This window comes from Prorops nasuta, unplaced genomic scaffold (assembly GCF_024137725.1).
Source record: "Prorops nasuta isolate Cenicafe-Biocafe unplaced genomic scaffold, Cenicafe_Pnas_1.2 PNAS00033, whole genome shotgun sequence".
Lineage (NCBI taxonomy): Eukaryota > Metazoa > Arthropoda > Insecta > Hymenoptera > Bethylidae > Prorops > Prorops nasuta.
Window position 1 is genome coordinate 1,491,166 of NW_027116830.1, and position 21,166 is coordinate 1,512,331.

At 39.8% G+C, this 21,166-nt stretch overlaps 2 protein-coding genes across 7 annotated transcripts in view; one reads left to right on the forward strand and one right to left on the reverse strand.

The window, feature by feature from the left end:
- The window catches only part of LOC136783491 (rap guanine nucleotide exchange factor 2-like), a 111,488-nt gene that overhangs the window by 59,646 nt on the left and 30,676 nt on the right, over positions 1–21,166 (reverse strand). For 2 of the 3 annotated variants that reach the window (XM_066743699.1, XM_066743696.1), the window contains exon 4: positions 20,666–20,749. In XM_066743699.1, the coding sequence (XP_066599796.1) occupies positions 20,666–20,749 (84 nt within the window). Of the gene's footprint in view, positions 1–14,862; positions 17,501–20,665; positions 20,750–21,166 lie in introns of those variants that run through there. The other variant, XM_066743707.1, reaches the window with a different exon arrangement.
- LOC136783493 (protein mothers against dpp-like) lies at positions 7,238–11,956 on the forward strand. Of its 4 annotated transcripts, XM_066743712.1 has the most exons (6): positions 7,238–8,527; positions 8,815–8,840; positions 9,221–9,346; positions 9,441–9,754; positions 9,831–11,147; positions 11,361–11,956. In XM_066743712.1, the coding sequence occupies exons 5-6, from the start codon at positions 9,898–9,900 to the stop codon at positions 11,518–11,520; spliced, it is 1,410 nt and encodes a 469-aa protein (XP_066599809.1). In that variant the 5' UTR covers positions 7,238–8,527; positions 8,815–8,840; positions 9,221–9,346; positions 9,441–9,754; positions 9,831–9,897; the 3' UTR covers positions 11,521–11,956. The 4 variants fall into 4 exon arrangements, with proteins under 4 accessions (XP_066599809.1, XP_066599808.1, XP_066599810.1 ...); XM_066743711.1 differs by lacking the exons at positions 7,238–8,527; positions 8,815–8,840 and having other exon boundaries at positions 8,930–9,346; XM_066743713.1 differs by lacking the exons at positions 7,238–8,527; positions 8,815–8,840; positions 9,441–9,754 and having other exon boundaries at positions 8,930–9,346.

Here is a 21,166-nt window from a genome sequence, read left to right on the forward strand (position 1 = left end):
TCCCATCATTTATATATACCCCTCTTACCGCAATCTCGCAAGTATTTTTTCAAATTTTTCACGTATTAACTGTACGATACTCCTATTTATAAAAAAAACATTGATTTTCAAATTCGATTCACCAATCATGTATAAAAAATTGATCCAAGTGTTCAAAAACATTGTACGTTATTCGTGTTGCAGTTTAATATCTCTTCCTCGTGAAAATTGGAAACTTTGTTGCATTTAAGGACGAAGCAACTCTCGCTAGAGGTGAATAAAAATAGCTGAACAAGTTTCTGGAGAACCGTAAGTAGTTTGGTCGAGGTTTATTATCCGCGTTCCGCGCGATAAACTTTTCATCGGTCGATGGCGGTGTGCTTATAATCACATTCAGTGAATCACGGAGTACTTTTTGTCTCCACGAAGAGGGAAGAGGAGGGGGGGGGGTGGCGTCGATAACCACAAGTCCCGTCAATGACTTCCTTTCAGTATTGAGCATTGAATTTTAAAATTAAGGGAGTAGCGAAGGAAACGGAACGACGAGGGTATACACCGAGAGAAACGCGAAGGGATATTGGCTGAAAAGGGTTCGTCGAGAGAGAGAGAGAGAGAGAGAGAGAGAGAGAGAGAGAGAGAGAGAGAGAGAGAGAGAGAGGACAAACCAATGGAGTAAGGATTTTATCAATATTGTGTGTGTGATTGTGTGTGTGAGAGATAGAAAAGGGAGGGGGGAGACAGGAGAGGATGAAGCCGTCGATAACCACGAGTCTCCTGAATGACTTCCTTCCAGTCCTAAGCATTGAATGCTAAAATTAAGGGGGGGGGGGGGTGGAGAAAACAGAGTGATGGGGGTATCGAGAGGTGCATAAAGAAATATTGACTGGAAAGGGCTCGAGAATGTGTAGAGGGAAGCTAGAGAGGAACCAGGATTTTTATCAATACATATAATAAAATGAGGGTGGGGGGAGAGACAGAGGAAGAAGAGAGAGAGAGAGAGAGAGAGAGAGAGAAACTCGTCTCGTGAAAAGCAGCTTTGTATGTCGTTGCAACGAGGGTCCACGATTTCTAAAGCCACTAGACGTCTACTCAATCTTTCCAACGTTGCCTGCCCGGACACTGTCTCCCCTGAAGATAACTACCCCCGCCCCCCCCCCCCACCCACACTATACACCTTTCCGCTTGAAAATACTTCAGTTTCCTAAAAAAATTAATCAGCCAACTTTCAACCGTTTCCTCAATTTTTTCAACAAAATTATATTGCAACAATATCTTGTCTAAGGAGATTGAGCAAATTGATTTATAAAAGGATAATTCTACTGTGGCTAGTGCAGATTTTCCTTTTACCACCGACTTAAGGAAACAGGGAACGACTTTACCGACCGACGATAACTCAACCAACAGCAGCAGAAAAGCAAAAATTATCCAGCGATGGTCGTGAAAGTAGAGAGCTCGCACCACCTACATTTTCCAATCGTTTCATCGATCAACGCAGCTTCGCTCGAATCGCTGAATTATCCGCCTGTTTCTACCTACCAAACACTTGTTCCAGAAGCAAGGTCGAACAAACGGAGGCGAGCGAAAAATCTGCGAGGAAGAAAGAAAAGACGTTAGCATTGACACACTTATAACATCGATCAAACACGATTTCAGTTGGAACGCTGTAAAAAAAGTTAGAATTTTATTTCTTTTCAACGGAGTCCGGCAGAGAAAAGGAAGAACGAGGAGGATGAGAGCGAATGTCGCGAGTGACGATTCGCCATAGTTATTTCCGGGGCGAGGTGGAAAATCGGAAGAAAGGTCATCAGGCGAAGCAGAAGTCGATTGAAAAGTCAAGTGCAGTCCAGTGGAAGGTCTGCCTCTCCTCGGTAGTCCCTCGGTGTATCTCGTGCATCGCGGCACCACCACACCTCCGACACAGCAACGCTGTGCTGCCCTTCCACAGTTCTGACCTCGGATTCCTTCGCATTCCAACTTCACGCACGGGATTCGCTAACTGCCTCTGCGCGGTCAACGATATTTCTCTGGATGCGGATGCGTTTCACCGGATGTTGCATCCTCGCATGCATAATTACATGAAAAACCTAACAGCACTTGTTCCAGTTGGAATAACAGCTCGCCTATGCCATCGTTAGATTTAATTCTACAAACTAATGCTACAGAGATTGATATACGAAAAAACATTTCACTGAAATTACGCAATGAGAAAAAAAATTCAAAGTATTTTTTTAGAAAAGTATTTCGTTTGGCGAATTATTTGCAAAGTTTTGCAAGTACAAAATATATGCGATTATGTATTTCACCAAACGAGAGTACAAATGCGCGATGAAAAGAGAGAATGATTGCTCGAGTTCAGCTTTGTTCTCAGCAAGACTCGCATGCTTGCTGGGGAAGTGTTTATAGCGAAGTTGGACGATTCTCTTCGGATGCAGGTATAGAAGCTGAGGAAAAGCAAATGGTAAATGCCGTTGCATTGCGGGGAAATATGCGCACCGACCGACAAACGCAATAAGTTGCCGAGCACTTTCTAGCCTGCGGCTTGTCCGATCGTACTTTTTATCCCTCCCTCTCGTCTCTCATCCTTTTTCCTCTCTTATATATACTCGCTTCCTGATCCCCCCCCCCCCCCCTCCTTCTCATGTGTGCACCAACAACTGTACAGGTGTACATATATATATATATATATATATATATATGCTATAGCTGTGCAAGAGACCCAACTACCAAGCAGCGCACGTGCAGTTTGAGAACAGCGCGAAATTCGGATGCTGCACGCGTGGGAACTTCGTCAAAGACATAATGGAAAGTGGAGCGGACCTTTCCCACCTCGCAACACTTGACACACATTCGAGAATCGTGCGTAGGCTCGTTTGTGGCCCAGCAGAATCAACGCTGTCATTCGGTGTGGTTCGGAAATTAATTCTTGTATCGATAAACAATCTTCTAATGCAAATACGTGTTTGAGTGACTAGAAGAATGAATATTATTATTATTCGGTATTATTCGGCAAAAAATTCATATCGATAAACAATTTCTTACAACAGATACATGATTGACAAGTAGATTTATCGGAAAATACAAATCTTGCCGAATGGAAAAATTTGACGCATTGATAAGATGAGAAAGTGTTATCTATATGTGGGAAATTATTATAAAGCGAGATATATGTATAAAGTTTAGAGTTTTTTTCGCTGCACGACGAAGAAAGGTCGTTGCATTGGTGGTTGGTGCACGTAGGCTTTGCAGAAAGCATGTTTTGCGCACTGAAGAATAACGTTAATTGAAGACTGCGCATGGAATACTGAGAAAATTGACCTGCCTCTTGTACAAACGTACGAATTAACCGAGCCTACCTTTAAATAAATGATACTCTACGCTGTGTGTGTGTGTGTGTGTGTGTGTTTCATAAAGCGAGAAACGCGTTTATTACTTAATATCAGCGGTAAGACAATAATTTCATTTATCGATCAGAGCGCACGAGTTACGTTTCTTTCCGTGCCTTACGAAAGAGTCGTTGAAATCAAGTTGAACGAGTTTTCTACGTGGAGGGAATTAGCATAAGATCGAAAGTCCAAGCTGCCCCGACAATTATCCTTTTTTTCTAAGAGTAAAATATTCTGCTGGGAAAAAAGGTTAGAATCGGTGGTAATGTCCTTCGAGGCTCGTCGTGGCAGGATAATCGTAAGAGCTGCATGGAAGAGACGAAAATTCTCCTTGCGCAATCGTCTAGCACGCGAGTGAACGTGCAAAATGTTATTAACCTCTTTTTGCGAAACAACGACACATTACTGTGCACGCAGCGCCGAAACAATTGGTCTCATCGTACTACGCACAAAAACAGCCTAATTACTCACCTAATTGGTCCACTTAAACGTTATACGCAACACGCTCCTGCATCTTCTGACTCGCTGCTTTTAAAATTGAAGAAAAAACGAGCTTTGTATATATACAGCTTAAAGAAAAATAGTTTATTTTCAGCTTATCACAAAACTTGCTGGTCCTTCCTAAAAATTCATTGGCATAAATTATTTACAAGTTTTGCTGGAAAGAAAGTGAGCGAGAGAAAGACCCACTTTAACGGTACTGTGTATAAATTTGTCGATTTTTGGGTGGAGAGTAACTCTCCACTGTAAATTCTGATCTAATAAAAAAGAGTGTCCTATGGTTGGAGGGTAAATTCAGGTTAACGCTTTCCAATTCCAAATCTAAAATCCTGCAAGAGAGAAAGTCCTCGTTAATTTCTTATTGGAATTATTACTTTTAGCCTAACGACTTTGATTTTTAGAATTTTGGGGGAAGGATATTTTTAGTGTAAAATATGATCTAATAAAAATATAGTTTTCTATATAAATGAAAGAGCCTATCGTTTTAACACCCTCCAATGCCCTGATCTAAGCTACTGTGAAAGAAAAAGTATCCACTGTCCGTTGACATGTTTACGTTCGGATTGTGAGCACTCCAATTTGTGAAATTTTGAGAGGAAAAAAATGTCCAGTGTAAAGTCTGATATAAAATAATAAGTGTCCTAAAGATAGAATTGATCCAAGTTAACACTCTCCAATCCCAATTTGAAGATTCTACGATAAAAAAAGTCCCCATTATCCTTTAAAATGTTTATTTTCTCAGCAACGACTTTGATTTGTCAAATTTTAGAAGGAGAAAATTGCCAGTGTAAAGTCTGATCCGATAAAAAAAGTGCCCCAAGGATGAAAGGACTATCCAAGTTAACGCTCTCCAATCTCGAATCTAAGCCCCTGCTCTAGAGAAAGTCCCCATGGCCCGTTGAAATTTTAACTTTCGGACTAACGATACTTGGCACAGCCAATATTTATTACTCTCTTACTTGAACGGCTCTAACGTCTAAGGATGCTGAATGGAATAAAGTGAAATCAAAGAGTGAAAGAAATTCACGTACTCTACACACAGCGTATACCTATATATATATATATATATATATATATACTGTACACAAATTGGAGGAATCAACGCTGTAATTGCGAATGCTCCGAAAATGAAGGAAAGGTATGACGATTTGTGGACACGCGAGGTTTACTGCGTGGCGACGAAGGATACGTGTAATGTACATTCCAGATAGCGTTTATTTTCACGTATAGACATGTGTGGCGGTGTGATTATAACGAGGCCGCGGACTGAGATAGACAATGGATGGTTAAAAAACCTTGGCTTGGCGATCGCATTGGAACCAATCGGCCGTTTCGCTGCACCTCGTTGCACTTTTGCTTTGTGCTCAAGAATTCTGCCGCGGCACAATGCAGGACGCTCCTATACCTATCTCTCGCTAACTTTAGCAACTCTTAACTCTCCCTCCTCTCCTTCTCCTTACGGACACTCTCCTGATGTGAAACCGCGTCGTTCCCTAAACCGTTCAATCATACTCCAAGTGAAACGCGGAAAGCAGAGTTGGTCAACCATCCATTCGCTTGGCGGTTCAACGAAACGCAGCTTCTTCGATATTTTCACCTGTAAATCTTTCCAATTATTAGCCTCCTCGAGTTTATAATTAGCCTGTAATATCGATCCAACTTGTTATCCGACAAATTTTCATCATTGGAATATAATTGCGACGCGCGATGGAAGGGAATTTTTCATGTTTCGATAAAACTGGTCTTGAGATGTTGTCGATTGGAAGGTGAATATTGTTTTTATTCATGTTACGGAGGAAATATGCGATAAGGTGATCAGTTTGAGAAGAATTACGATGTATTTTACTTGGAAATCTTGCGAGGAAGTAAACTTATGGCTCGAGGAGAACGGATTCAGGGATATGACGATTTTCGTTATTCGTTGAAAGTCTCTCAGCCCTTCGGCGCCAAGATGGGTAATTTCATATATATATAATACGAAAGGCTGCAAAGTTTCTGTAGTTCGAGAGGGGAAATAAATGGACGCGAATGAAAATCTCAAGTATCGAATTCAAGCTGGAAAATTGGTTTGACGGAAAGTTAAATTAGACTTATAGAACCTGGACTAGCGAGAAATGTATTTTACCGATCGAATATTTTCAGTTGTACCCGAAACTTTGCTCGAAAGTATCCAACGAATCCCTGTGTGTGGTATACAAGTATTTTGTCGAGTAGCATAAGATTTCATAATTTTTTAGCAGATAATTAACAGCAATAAACATTGCTGAATAAAATCACAAGTTTTATATCAATAAAATTATCCATAGTTATTTATAGAAACTACTTTATATAATCAAGATTATGTGGAATGTTTCATTGTTTTGCCAATTCCTTTTTACAACTTAATTGCGCCCAATTAAAACCAATCATATATGCACTAAGGAAATCACCGCGTCTCTCATTTCTTCTTCATAAAATTATTTAGCTGCCTCATTAATTCAACGAGCATGAATTTCTTCCAGAAGACTCGAATGTTCCCACTTGAGATGAAATCCGCGTCCATTAAACTGCAAACTTTTATAATAACTGGCTCATTGCAAACATTAAATTCGCCAGTTAAAAGTTAAAGTTGGAACGGGCTTGCAGACTTTGTTGATTTATGTAAAATAAAGGGGAAAAATATATTAGAGAGGTATAATAGGACGGTTAAACTGGAAGAGAGTTGAAATTTATGAAGAATTATACATATATGCAATGCGGTTAGTGGTAGAGAGGCAAAAAGTTGCTTATGATAACGTCTTTACGACAAATATTCTAAATACATCTTTTTATATCGCGTACTTTTATTTAATAACTAATAATGTTATAATAAGTATATATATATATATATAATTTGGCATACATTTCCCTAAATTAGACTATTTTACATTTCACATTCACAAAAAGGAATATGAGGCATCACACCTTTACCAAACGAAAATTTGTTTCATTTCTATTTTTTAAAAGATGAAAATGTTTTTCAATCTAAACATATGTTATGTAATTGTGCTTGACCGTTTAAAGCATAAGAGAATATTTGCAAAGATTCAAAAACTTTTCCATCTGTTAAAAAAACACATATAAATTACTCGAAATTTCTTCGACAAATTTTGTCACATATGTAAAAATAATAAATAAAGTACTCCACTCAAAAAGTCCTATTTCGCAGTTTTATTTCAAATCAGATATATATATAGGACATTTTACGTATAATAATTAAGGATGGCAGTATGCCAAAAGAGATGATAAAATAGTAGAGAAAAGGGAAAGCAGAGGGGCGTAACAGTCTAAATCATAGACTTCGGTCTCATAAAATCTACCGGCATGGATGACCAGGGTCAAGGTCACTTCTTTCACGATGCCGCATGTTTGCTTGAGTTCGTATCGTCCGCTCACTCGCCCCCACTCCCCCATTCTCTCTCATTCCTATCTAGGAGAGTGGACTCGATGAATGAACCAGCGGTAACGATGAGTAGCTTCTTCCGGTTGAGGTAATTTCATTCATCCGTGGACTCGACTAACCGCACTCGGTTCGAATAATTAATCCCTTCTTCTTCACGCTTCTCTCTCAATCCTGCCATCTCTGTATCTTCGGCTGTAAAGCTTGGTCGATGAGAAAAGAAAAAAACAAAACAAAAAAAAACGAGTTTAAGGAAATTTTATTGGCTCCACGAGGAGTTTGGTGAAAGCGCGCACGTGGCACTCTCCATTATACACCGTAAGTTGGATCAGGCTCTCCTACACACGCGAGAAATAGCTAGGGTACACAGAAGAAAGGTTTGGAGTGGCTGGCTGGCAGCAGCAGCAAGCTGTTCGAGTAGTCGGAGGATTGTTTCGTGGGATCACATGGCGTTTGTTTATCCTTTGTTCGAGTTTGCTGGGTGAGGCAGGAGAGGGTAACAGAAAAGATGAGAAAAGCTGGTATACACACGCCAGAAGGCCCCCGTCAACGGAACAAGCCTATTTTCTCATGAAATGTTTACGCTTCTCTCGCAGAAGGACCTACAAACATTCGGGAGATCCTTTGTTTCCTCGAGTATCCACAGACCATTTCTATACAAATACCAGTTGACATGGACTGCACCAATTATATTTTCTTCAGATCCTATCGACTGTTATTCCAACATCCTTCAATCCGTTCTGCTTTGCGACTAAAATCGACGATTGTTTTCAAACAATCCCCTCCTCTCCCGTTTCTCGAAATCTTATCTCGTTTCCGATTAAGTTACCGAAGGAGTCTGGGCTTTTTTCATGGATTTCATATGAATTCAGTGCGAGCAAATATTTCTTCTTATTTTCTCATATCCGATAGAGTTACTACTTGGAATTGTAACGGTGGAATAGTGGAAGGATAGAAACGTGAAACGTGGTTCAAGGATGTATGCAAAAGATTCCAGCGTCAAGTGGAGTGAGCAATTTCTGAGAAGGACCGCTGGGGAATGTGGAGACCCTGGAGAGACGTGGCAAAAAGACTCCAGTTTACAGTTGTACGTGTGCGGAATATTTATGCACGAAGATGAACCTACTGTAACGTATACGTATAGGTTGGGTCCTAACCGAAATGCATTTTTACATCTTCAAACAGGCGACTGCTTCATATTTTTCTTTGCAATTCTTTCTCTAATGCACAATTACAGGAATTAACAGTATGTATAAACTAATTAATTTAATTGCTAATTTAACTTTCTGACGATTAAAGAGTACATTTTTATATTATATCCTGTTATTAATGCAATTAATTCTGATTGATTTGACAATATCCAAGAATAATATGCTTTACGTGTAAAAAAGGCGGGTAGTGCATCGATGGACCATTCTGTCATATAACGATTAAATCCTTAAAAAAAAACTAGAACATATGTTGGTTGATAAAAATATTCTAATTAAAAAAAGCAGTAAATTCGAAATTTTTGTCAAGTATTCTTAATTTTAGCAAAAAGTGTCAGCATCGGTGTGACGGTAAGTTGGCATCACCTAATCGACCGCAGCGCCACTTTTAGGAAATTTACTAGGAGTACTAGGCCACACAGTTGGCAATGCAAAGACTTCAACTAACGCCATGAGTGGCAACTTTGTAAGCTGCCTAAGGACGACAATTGTCAGATTCTTGTATATTAGTAATATTCAGCAAAGGTCTCGTTTATCATCTAGATGCTTTAATAACGTCTATTATCGACAATACAATTATTGGTTTCAAGTAATCACTTCTTAAACTCCGCAAGTGTCGTTCTTAGACAATTTACGAAATTGCTACTAGAGGCGTTCGTGTCGCTAACAGCTGGTGATTCTCAAAAATACAATAACATGATGATCTGGTACGCCATTTTACTACTGTGTAGGACGCTTTCTTCTTTCTGGAGTGAACAATCACGTGAAATCGTGGTTGAAAAAATGCAATAATAAACAATTCTAATTAACGAGAACTTCCATCTGTCCAGCGGCATTACAAATATGAGACCTTTTTGGTAAGTACTTGTATATACGTCTTGTGTTTATATATTAATGAAATCAAGTATATCATTTACTGTTTCTGTATCGCGAATTTTCTCGTTTCGCTAGTGAAGAGAGGGAGTAATGAAATAATGAGAGAGAAGGAGCACTCAAAGAGAGGATACAATCTTATATCGTTGCGAAGTTATACTTACAAATTTTTCTGTAAACCAAATGTAAATTGATCATTGTAACGAACGTTTTGGTGAAGATTTTCTACATTCATTCTCCACAAAAAGAATCGGAGCTAGCAGTGTTGGAAAAATAGTGGCTAATTTTCTCAAATCTTATTTACAAGTCCAAACTTTGTCATTCAATCAGCCCAGTAACTCCATAACAATCGTTATCTTTAGTTTCTCTCATTTGGCAGTGGAAAATTTGTAGTATTTATTTTTCTCAGCTTATCCTATCGAAAAAACTTTGCCTAACGATTCTGTAAGATATTAATCTCTTTCGCAGGTAAATTGTGACAAAAGCACAGTAAGCAAGGAGAGGAAGCAAAGGTTTTGTTTGTGATTACCAAATAATGGTTCATGAGAGAGGATCATCAAGCTCAGGTCCCATGTCTTCGTTAAATAGTTTATTTTCTTTCACCAGCCCAGCTGTAAAAAAGCTGCTTGGTTGGAAACAAGGTGACGAGGAGGAGAAATGGGCAGAGAAGGCTGTGGATTCCTTGGTGAAAAAACTTAAAAAGAAGAAAGGTGCGATAGAAGAATTGGAGCGTGCCTTGAGTTGTCCGGGAATTCCCAGTAAATGCGTTACAATTCGAAGAAGTTTGGATGGAAGATTGCAGGTGTCCCATCGCAAGGGTTTGCCCCATGTAATTTACTGTAGAGTTTGGAGATGGCCGGATTTGCAATCTCATCACGAGATAAAACCTTTAGATGTATGCCAATATCCATTCTCCGCAAAGCAGAAAGAAGTCTGTATTAACCCGTATCATTACAAGAGGGTGGAGAGTCCAGTGCTTCCACCAGTATTGGTTCCCAGACATTCGGAGTATGCTCCAGGTCATTCGCTGTTGGCTCTTCAGCAACTTGCAGAGCCATCAATGCTGCAAAATATTTGTGATTATTCTTCTGGTGGCCTCGGTGCTGTCTCTTCTGCAAGTGTAAATCCAAATTCCCCTTTATCATCGAGTGGATCTGTTCCCAGTCCTGGAACTTTGACATCACTCAATCCTCAAAGTCCCCATGGCGCCAATGAGCTTACTGAAACACCACCACCGCCGTACTCCTCATCAGAGGAAGGCTCCCAGCCTAGCAAGTCTCCTCCACCAGACCCAGCTGCTATGGATACTAGTAACCCTGCAGAGGTTGTACCAATTTGCTACCAAGAACCACCTTATTGGGCCTCTATTCATTATTACGAACTCAACCTCAGAGTTGGTGAAATTTTTTATTGCAAATCATACTCTGTGATTGTCGATGGATTTACAAATCCAGTCAACAACTCGGATCGTTTTTGCCTGGGCCAATTATCCAACGTCAACAGAAATTCGACCATAGAAAATACAAGAAGACACATAGGAAAAGGAGTCCATCTTTGTTTCTTCGGTGGTGAAGTATATGCAGAGTGCCTCTCGGACTCGGCTGTATTTGTGCATTCGGGAAACTGTAATCGTCATCATGGATTTCATGCAAGCACAGTGTGCAAAATTCCCCCTGGCTGCTCCTTGAAAATATTCAACAATCAGGAATTTGCAGAATTATTATCGCAAAGTGTGAATCATGGGTACGAGGCTGTTTATGAATTAACCAAAATGTGTATAATCAGGTAAGAAAATTCTTTTAAAATATTTTTTATATTCATTCATACAACGTAGAAAGCTGACTTGTGAGTGGGTATAGTTTCTGATTTTCTATTACCACCCTATAGTGCACACTTTTAAGGCTACCAAGTACAAATACTATATACCTATCCATATGTTTAAGTTTCCTGCTTTGTACAAACTAATTGAAGAAACATTTAAAGAGGTTATTTTTCCAGGATGTCATTTGTAAAAGGCTGGGGTGCCGAGTACCATCGTCAAGATGTAACGTCCACTCCATGCTGGATCGAGATCCTTCTACATGGACCCTTGCAATGGTTAGATAAAGTACTGACACAAATGGGCCCCCCACATAATGCCATTAGCTCAGTGTCGTAAACTGTATAGATATAAGGAATTATAAATTAGTTGTTAACAATATTTTTTATAATAGCTAAAAATTGACATCTTTTTTACTCGTTGTACAAAGGACGTTAAGAGGAATAAGTGGTTTTATATGTTAACGAGATTTAAAGAAATACGTCATGAATAATTACCAAATGGTGCGAAATCTAATACGTTGTGAATGTAAAAGCGTCTATACGAATGATATACCTCTTTTCAGTGATACAAAAATAATTACGATGATAAAGTAAAATTAATTTTAAGTCAATAATTTTCATTACATTAAATACATAGTATTTACAATCGTATGAAATTGGAACGAATCTTTAATCAAGAAAGTACGATGACTGCGAGATACTATTAAAGCATATGTATATGTACAGAATTTAGTTGTAAATGAATATTTTATAGCTCGACTCAATAAAACTATATGCGGTACAATAGCTATGATTCAAAAGAAAATTAAGATTTTTAACCCTTTAAATAAGTTAATTTTATTTTATTTCTTCGTGGATACCATGATTTTTAGGAAAAAGAAAAAAAAAAAAGAAATCCTAAGGCACGATCTGGAAGGAATCGAAAGAATAACCGATCGAGCATTAATTTTATTTTTTCAAATACAAAAGTAATGGATTCTATCGATGACGAAAAGGTTCAACAAAATGAGATATTTTACATTATAAAATATACTATATTTCGTGATACTTTTCGCAATGTTTCTTTTCTGACTTAATTGAAAGAAAATAAGATTATTGCAGTCAATTGTTGAGGATATAGCTGTCTGGATCACGATTGATATTAATAAAACCGCTATACGTATAGCTGATCTGACAATTACAATGTACAGTATGTACTTGGCATCGAGATCCTACCGTATCTCCTGATTATAATGCGATATGCAATGACTGCGCAGCTTTTGTTCTCCAACCATCCAGCGTAACACTGGTAGAAGCGAATCAATTAATTTTGCTACTTAGCCTAGATAATATTCCAAACAGCATAACTCTCTAGATGCGTATCTAGCATTTCGAAGGGGAGAAGGGATTATTTGTAGAAGGATTAACCACGATTCTCGAATCACAATTTATCGATCCTTTTGCACGATATATATACTCTATACTACACACATGCAATATCCTAAAGCCTGCAGTTTCCTATCAAAAGCTTATGGTTTACGTGACCTGTGAAATTGATCAGAGCCTGTTCAACTGCACTTTAAACATTTAATAGTGGAGAAAAAATCCGAGAAAAAGTGTACTATCAATAGTTTGAAAAAAAAAGCAGAAAAACTGTGGAAAAAAAAAAGAATCCGGAGTAACAATTTACGTGGAGGGTAAATGATAAGGGAGGCGTTGAGAGTGTTGAATAAAGGTGGACTATATGGAGGAAGCGGCTTATTCGCTCGAGCGATTATTAATTGAAGCCAAGTTTAGCACGGTTAGACGAGGTTTAGGTGTATCGAACGGAGTGGCAGGAGATTGATCGCAATAGAGAACGCTGACATCGATTGTTCCTGAAAGTGAGTTAACAGCTGCTGGATCCTCGCATGGGACAAGAAAACGCCCACGGCGTCTATCTTTATCATTCTCCGTCCCAATCTCTTTTCAACCCAATCACCCTTTGCGGAAAGTTGGTCGAAACGACGCGAACCGTGTATAAAGCGACTCGTCCCACCAATAGGAAATCAATAATTCGCTTTTGTGAGCTGTGGCAAAGAATTGACGGCAAATTGGCAACAAAGTTAACGCTCACACGCGTGGATCTGCTCTTCCATAAGTAAAATGCAACAAAGAGGAGCTTATGTGCCGTTCGAACGATCAATTTTTAAATTGAAATAATAACATTGTTCTTTCCGCATTTGCCACGCTCTATGAATTATTCATCGTAAGAGCTGCTGTGTTTTCACAGCACGTGGTCAATATTATTTTTCGAATGGAAGGTAGCAGAGGCTAGATGGTGTTTTTTTTAATTATACTTTCTTACACACTTGGAAAAATTGCACATTTTCGTCACGGTAACAATTATCACTGATATTTTTAAACTAATTTCATTAATATTATATATCTATAATTCAGTATTTCTCGAGTTATTCATAATATCGATAAATTTAGTTTATTGACATCACGAATATAACTATGTTAATGGGGTGAAAAAAATACAGTTTTTCTGGATGTGGATATATAGTTGAATTTTTTGATCATTATTTTTGTAATGGTATACGAATTAGCAGCAATATATAGCTGCACCTGTTTCAAAGGAGCCAAAAAGCTACTTTTTGCGAATAATTACCAACATATTTGCAACAATGTCCACGTGAACACAAAGCGCGAAGAGGCTGTACCATGTTGCTTGTACCATTTGGACGATCACTTTCATAATAGAAAGATAATAACGACGCTTATTGTCCCTCCTGCATTTGTCAGGCTTGCTGATTTGTGCAACAGAGAGCGAATTCGGTTACGAATTCAAGAGAAACGTGACATCGTATATGATGCGCGACTACGAATTATGAGGAACTTTGAAGGACTGCCGTAACAAGATATTATACGGCCTGTTTACTGGGAGTACGAGGCTATGGGAAAACAGAACGTGACACTCTGATACTGACAGCCACCAGCCACGTGCACCAATGGCTAACTTATAGAATATATATATATATATATATATATATATATAGTCAAACGCGCAAAAAACGTATTTCACAGATTTTTAATAAATCCAACACCTTCCGGACTCAGAATATACCAAAAAGCAACGTGCTACGCGAACAAAATAATATTATTCTTCTTTGATATCGAATAATAAATTTCTATCCATGTATATACATAAAAAATATTGATAATTTTAACTTGGCCAATGTGCCTTGTTGATGCAACACAATATAGTAAAGACTTTTATCTCAGAGTGAGAGGATGACGTAGATTAACTGTGGTGGTCTTTACGATATAATCAAATAATCCGTGATGCACAACATAGTTAGATTTTTATCTTCGAGCGACAGAGGAGGAGAAATAGATTAACTATATATGATAGTCCTACTGGTATATACAAATATATAATTGACTTCCTGTAGCCAAGAATTGATATTTTACCCTTCTCTTTCGTCGATACACGTAAGAAAACGTTTCTGACACTGCGCGAAACATTTTACACCACATTGAGCACGTTTTGCAATGTACGGCAAGTATATCTTAAATTACGTCATCTTGGGTAAAGTTTGGCTAATGGCGATCGTAAGGAAGCATACAAGAAAGCAATAAAAAATGAAAAATGAACATTGTCGAATTAGCAGGATTTTTAGCGCTAGGAATAAAGTTTTTGCGAAAATGTGCTCACCGGTCATCCTGAGTGACGGTGATGTCGGGTGGGGGGACGGGAGGGGGTGCACCGTCTGTGGCATCCAGTTTGCCGGCTTTTCCCGTCCGCTTACTTTTTTTTGTTTTTCTGTAAGACCGCGAATGCCGCGGGCTAGCGGGTTTATGGGGGAAGAAGCTCCGAGGAAACTTCTACTGCATTATTGGAGATCTTCACCGGTGTAAATTTCCTTCTGCGCCTCTTCTCGATTGATCCGGGTAGTCGCATTCACCGCTGACTCGTACGATGACCCCGAATCTCTACTTCTACCTACTCGATTTTCCTCTTCTTTACTATATATATATATATATATATTCAGCAAAATTCACTCCTGTGCGCTTTAAAACACACACACACACACACACACACACTCTTTCCTCCTATCAGTGCACTTTCCTCCTTCACTCGAATCAACTCGATAGACGAATCCTCGAGATTCTATCAAACATTTAACGTTGCTTTTCAATCTTCTCGATTGATCCGAGTAACCGCGTTCACCAGTGACTCGTACGATGACCTCGAACCCACTTCTATCCACTTGATTTTCTTCCTCCTCGTTATTCCGCAAAATTCACTCCTGAGCGATTCGAATCTCTCCTCTCGTCAACGCACTTTCTCTGTTAGGTTAAATCGACTCGATACAGACTAATCTTCGAGATTCCATTAGACACTCAACGTTTCTCTTCGAAACTGCGATGCTTTGCTTTGATCTCGGAGAATTTTTAAGGTGAAACCAAGTTGTAATTATCACCAGAATTTTACACTATTTTATAAGTTACCATGAAACACGATATCTATATAACCTCGTCCTCAGTAGGAAATTGTTATCTTCAACTGTGTAACACACACACACACCTTGACTAAAATCTGCAGATACTTGTACTTTGTCCTATTTCTCGCGAATCCTTAAAACGATTAAAAACCTCGTTTCACTTGAATTCCAAATCTTACCCAATCATATACATTTCAATGGAATATATAATTTGTAGAAAGATTGCTAACAATTATACACAGATATCTCAAAATTTCTTCGTCCATCCATCGACCATTTTCCAATTAACCTTCTCCTCCCAAAGTCCTTGACCTCCTAACACATTCTCGTTGTATTTGTTCACTGACTACCCAGCTCTAAATTGCTATCTTATAATTCTATATAGAAATCCGATACGATAGGATGCAATGATAAAACGTAAGTTTCAGCGAAGCAAAGCTAGCGACACACTGACACACAGAAGTGGCACTCGAGAAAAGAGGAAAAACTTGTAGGGATTATTATCCTGTACAGCACCGACACTTTGATCAAGAATTACTTGCAAGAATTATTATCCCGTGGAGCAGCAACACATGGACTGGTTTTTCATCAGAGAACTACGTTGAAGAATGATTATCCGGTAGAACGGCGACGCACGGTTGGTTTTTATCGTAGAATTACACAGTGAACAGCGCAGAGACACGGGTTCCGTCGGGGGCTGATCCGTGGACGTAATTGCGTCAGTGTCGCAGATTTTCGTTGTTGTCGTTCGTGATCCGTCGGCAGTCTGTTCAAACTACCGCAGAGAGCGCGCCAATATTCTGCGACGCAGAATCACCTCGGACCGCCCACCAACCAGGCTTCAGCAGAGACTGCCGCCGGCTGCTGACACAGACGCACTCAACACTTCCTTCGCCGTCACACATCCCTACGCCCTACGCGCGCATGCCCTCCCAAAAATCATCCACTCGACCTAACGAAGCCCTCCACGATATTATTCCTTCGAAATATAATCCTCGATGACTCTCGCTCTTATCTCCTCCACAACTTGTCCTATCTCTCACTTTCCTTCGATACTCGCCAAGACAAACATTCACCGTACAACTCTCTTATCTCGAAACAACTAAATACCACAATTTTTCCGATCACTCGGCTACTGAGAATTTTATGAATGAACTTGGAGAGTTGTCCCTTTTTTTCTAGGAATTTTAATTTCTACCAGAGTTTACTTAAAAGTATTCTTCTAAATATCAGGATCCTCTTCTGGTAAACTGTTATTCGCTTCTGGTTCTCCACTTCCGTCAACTGCTAAAATGTAGATCCCTTTGAAACTGGATACAGCGACCGTGGCAAAGTTGCTGGGTGAAAATGTGGAGCGAGGGAGAGAAGATAATTGACTGGAGTTAACATTGAAAATAAATCTGTTAAGGATATATATATATATATATATATATAGAGTGTAATTTGTAATGAGCCAGGTGCGAGTCAATTGTGGGAAATGAATCTATCGAGTTCTGTACAATGTTATTTTTTCACGAGCGTGGGAGGTGTGCCAATTATAAACTGGATTCGGAGGAAAAAACTTGATTTTAGTCGTTTATAAAGTTCGCCAGGGCGTGGATGAAATAAATTGAATGTTTTTCTTCTTTTAAAACGCGAAGAGAGACTCGTGAAAATTTGGGAAATGCGTTTGAGTGGAGTTCGGATCGTTGGTTCGTTCGATAATTGCACCGAGTAATTCGATGATGAGGATGCTGCGAGTTGTCCAGCGTAGATATTCGAGTTTCTACGGGAGCGAGCCTCGGTAGATCGGAATGTGATCGGTTGGCGCGAGCGCGAACACGCTAGGAGACTAGCAGCCTCTGTTAATCGCACACTCGCACTACGATATACTCGAGAGTACTGGAGCCTTTCGAGTCTCGACGACTCGTTCTTGCGTCGTGATAGGTGAGGCCTTCTCTCCTCTCTCTCTCTCTCTCTCTATACAACGCCAGCAGTGCCGAATCAACATCACCCAGTGCCATGTATTTCCAATCCTTTGATCACGTTACATCGTCCCTTGATCACTCTTCACAGACAGAAAGAAAATTTCTCCGAACAATATGAAATATTCAATGTGACTCAAAAAGATTAACGATTACTTGGAATTATGAAGGAAAATCATAAAACCACAAAAAATCGAAATACTCTGTCTCGTTTTATAGTATTTACAGCACTGGAGTCTCACCCAACCAACTCCTGTTGTTTTTCGCCTCTCTGTCTTACTTTGTGACCTTTCCTCGACTCCTTTCTCCCTCCGACCACAAAGCCTCTGTCATTTTCCTTCCAACAATGATCAATCGTTGTTGGAATCACTCGGAAGCCCTCGCATATAGATACTCGGTGCGATCGAGAATCAACGAAGCCAGAGAAACGATGGGTCTTTTTAAATATATAAGAAAGGGTCACAGTATTGGTCGAGGGACACGAGAATGAATTTCTAGGTTGTAGGTTCGTGTGAATGAGTGTACGTGTACGTACAGGAAGAGGCAATGTTTGATGTAAGAATAAGGAGAGGCGATATTATGAGGCGAGGAGGGGGGGGGGGGGGAGAAAATGTATATGAGCGCGATGGAAGAGTGCGGATGTGTCTATAGGGTTAAGCGATGAGAGGGAGCGAGCGAGTGAATGAGTAACCGAGCGAGTAAGAGGATAGAAAGGAATGAGGGAATAAAGAAGGGATGGACTGAAATTTGTAGAGGAATGAGAAGGAGCGAGAGGGAGGGAGAATGTGAACGGCCGATTGCATTGGCGAAGGAGAGCGAGCAGACGTGCTGGTTGAAGAGGGAAAAAGTGAGTGAATGAAAGAGAGATAAGGAGAGAGGGGGGAGGGGCAGTGGAGGGGAGAGCATCGCTCCAACACAACCACGCCCCACGTTGGCCGACAAATTTTTATGTTTACACCATGGGAGCGTAGACCCACGAGGGCTGAGTGCATACCGAGTCTCGACGGTATGTTTCATAATGAAAATACCCACTCGTGTCACAACAGAGCTGAGGGCCCCCCCCCCCCCTCCCTTCCAAGAAGAAGCGCGAATGTATTCAAACCTCGCATCGGAATCTTCGTCAAATTTAATTCCAGTTATACTCGAGATAAACAAACTTCTTCCGAGAACTCGCGCAAAACCTCGAGTAAATAAGAGAAAAAGCTATAATAGCGAGATCCGAGAGATGTTATTGTATCCAGTGGATCCAATGTAAAGAGAAAAAATATTCTTAACAACTACCCCGAGGGTGATCGAGTGTTGCACAGAGAGAAGTGGATCGAGTCGAGGGTGATCCGGTAATTGGGATAGTTTCGAGCGATCTTAATTTAGGGGAGACGAAGACTGGAGTCGAGCAGCGGACCAAGTGAGCCTCTTAAGTAATTTATCCACTCGGAAGCATTCATGCAGAAAAGTTTCGAGACGAGTAAAATGGAGGATAGGGAGGTCGGCGCGAAGTGGGGGGGGGGGGGGGGGGAGGGTGCTGTAAGAAAATATCGAAGAGTGTTTTCGTGGCTCGCGTGGATAAGGGGATAGCCATAGGGGGAAGTACACCATGACCCTGATTTATGGAAATCTTGTATGCGCGTGTTATGTGCAAAAGTATACAAGGTGACCTACCGAAAAGGAATCGATTACGTCCCCGCATTGACATTCCCGTAATACGTCACTAAATATAGGATTTCTTTTAAATACATTTTAGCGTCACCTCTTTATCGATTGCGTCTCTATGATACGCAGCACACTGTCATCGCTCTTTTTATAATTAACCCCCACATATCTCTATACCTCCTACGTTTAACAGCACGCAGAGCTATATATTTGCTTCAAATTGTTTTCATTCTTACACCTTTAGGAAATTCAGAATTTAAGCTTATAAAATAATTCTTTTTCTAATTCAATCAATTTTAACTCGGCTAATATTTTATTTCTTTAATTATTTGAAGACAGTCGGAATATTAGGATAAATTTGGAGTTTTCATTCGTTGGAAATTGTTGGATTGTAATAAAGGTTGGCGGGAGACTAATTATCTGGAGATTTGCCAAACTCTCAGTGGGAACTGTACTGGGATGAAAGGAATGGTCTTTGAGGAAATTTTCTTCTCGCTTTAAATGACTCTAGATATGCTCTTAAAGCAGCTAGCAAGCAAGTTCCAATGTCCACGAACACTCCGCCATCCACGTCCACTGTACAAACACTGAAACTACCCTCCTTTACTGGACCTTGAGCTACTACAGCTTTATTAGATCAGGGATGATTTTTCAACCATTCTTGAAATCTCTCGGAACTCCATTATGACTTGTACGACTGTCCAAAACGTGAATTGAAAAACAAGTCAGTAATGAGTAATTATTATTACTGTCCCAGATATGTCTGTGATGACTAATATATACGTATATATGTAAGTCATATATCAGCCAATAATTGATCTCCATTCAATGACGTCATTTTTATTTGAGAATCTCGATCAATTTTGCTCCTGCAATGAATGCTGCGTAGATGATTTATTTTTCCGATTTTACGAAAGGCTCAAAAAGAGAGAAATTTGTAAAGTGAAAAACATTTGGGGCGGAGCACCCGGTGTATCGCTGAGCACGTCGCAAATGCTGTACAGACGGCGATCGATTCCTGTCTCTATGGAAAGCTTCTTTGCGTAAACGAATTCGGTATAAAATATCGGAAGATGGAAAAGGACGCAGCTATGTACGCCGCGTGTCGCTAAAAATGCATTCACCTCGAGATGGAAATGTACGCGAGTTACGAGACGCTTGGATTACGTCATTGTTTGCAAAAACGAGATGTCTAGGTGAAAAAAATCTATAAAGCGAGCGACAGCGTTCGTTTTCTAACCGCCTCGCATTTTATTGATAAAATTATAAAGCGAGTCTCTCGCTGGAAGGTATTCATAAATGCACTTTTCATGTACGTATATTAATATACATGGGAAGAGAGAAAGGGAATCTGAGAGATAAGGAACAATATAATTGGTCGAAGAATATTCTGACTCACCATGAACGGGGCAGGAACATCGATCCATCGATGAACACGGAGCCGGATAGAAGGATGTACCAGCTTGTGGCCAGCTCACCGGTGCTAAAATTAGGAAAGCAAATTTTATAAACGTGTGCAGAAACAGTATTGGATTTTAATAACCTGTGTAGGTATATAAATAATTTTGCATTTAAAACTACAACTTTTTCCATCGCGAATACAAATACCTACGACTCGAAAAAAATATAGGCATTGCGAAATGAATAAATGCGTGCGCGAGGTAAGATCCAGCAAGGAGCCAGGCGAAGCTTGCAGCGCCATCCATTCGCTCATTCCCAGTCTCGCGCCACTTTTCCTGTTTTACCTTCGTATGGTAAAACGATCGAGCCAGGTTTCGCTTTTACCGACTGACGATAAAACAGTCTTCTACCCAAAAATCCGTCCTTCCAGCATCTACCGCTCCCTCCGAAACGTCGCAAAGCTTATCAATTTGTCGAAGAAACAAAATTACGAGTCTCA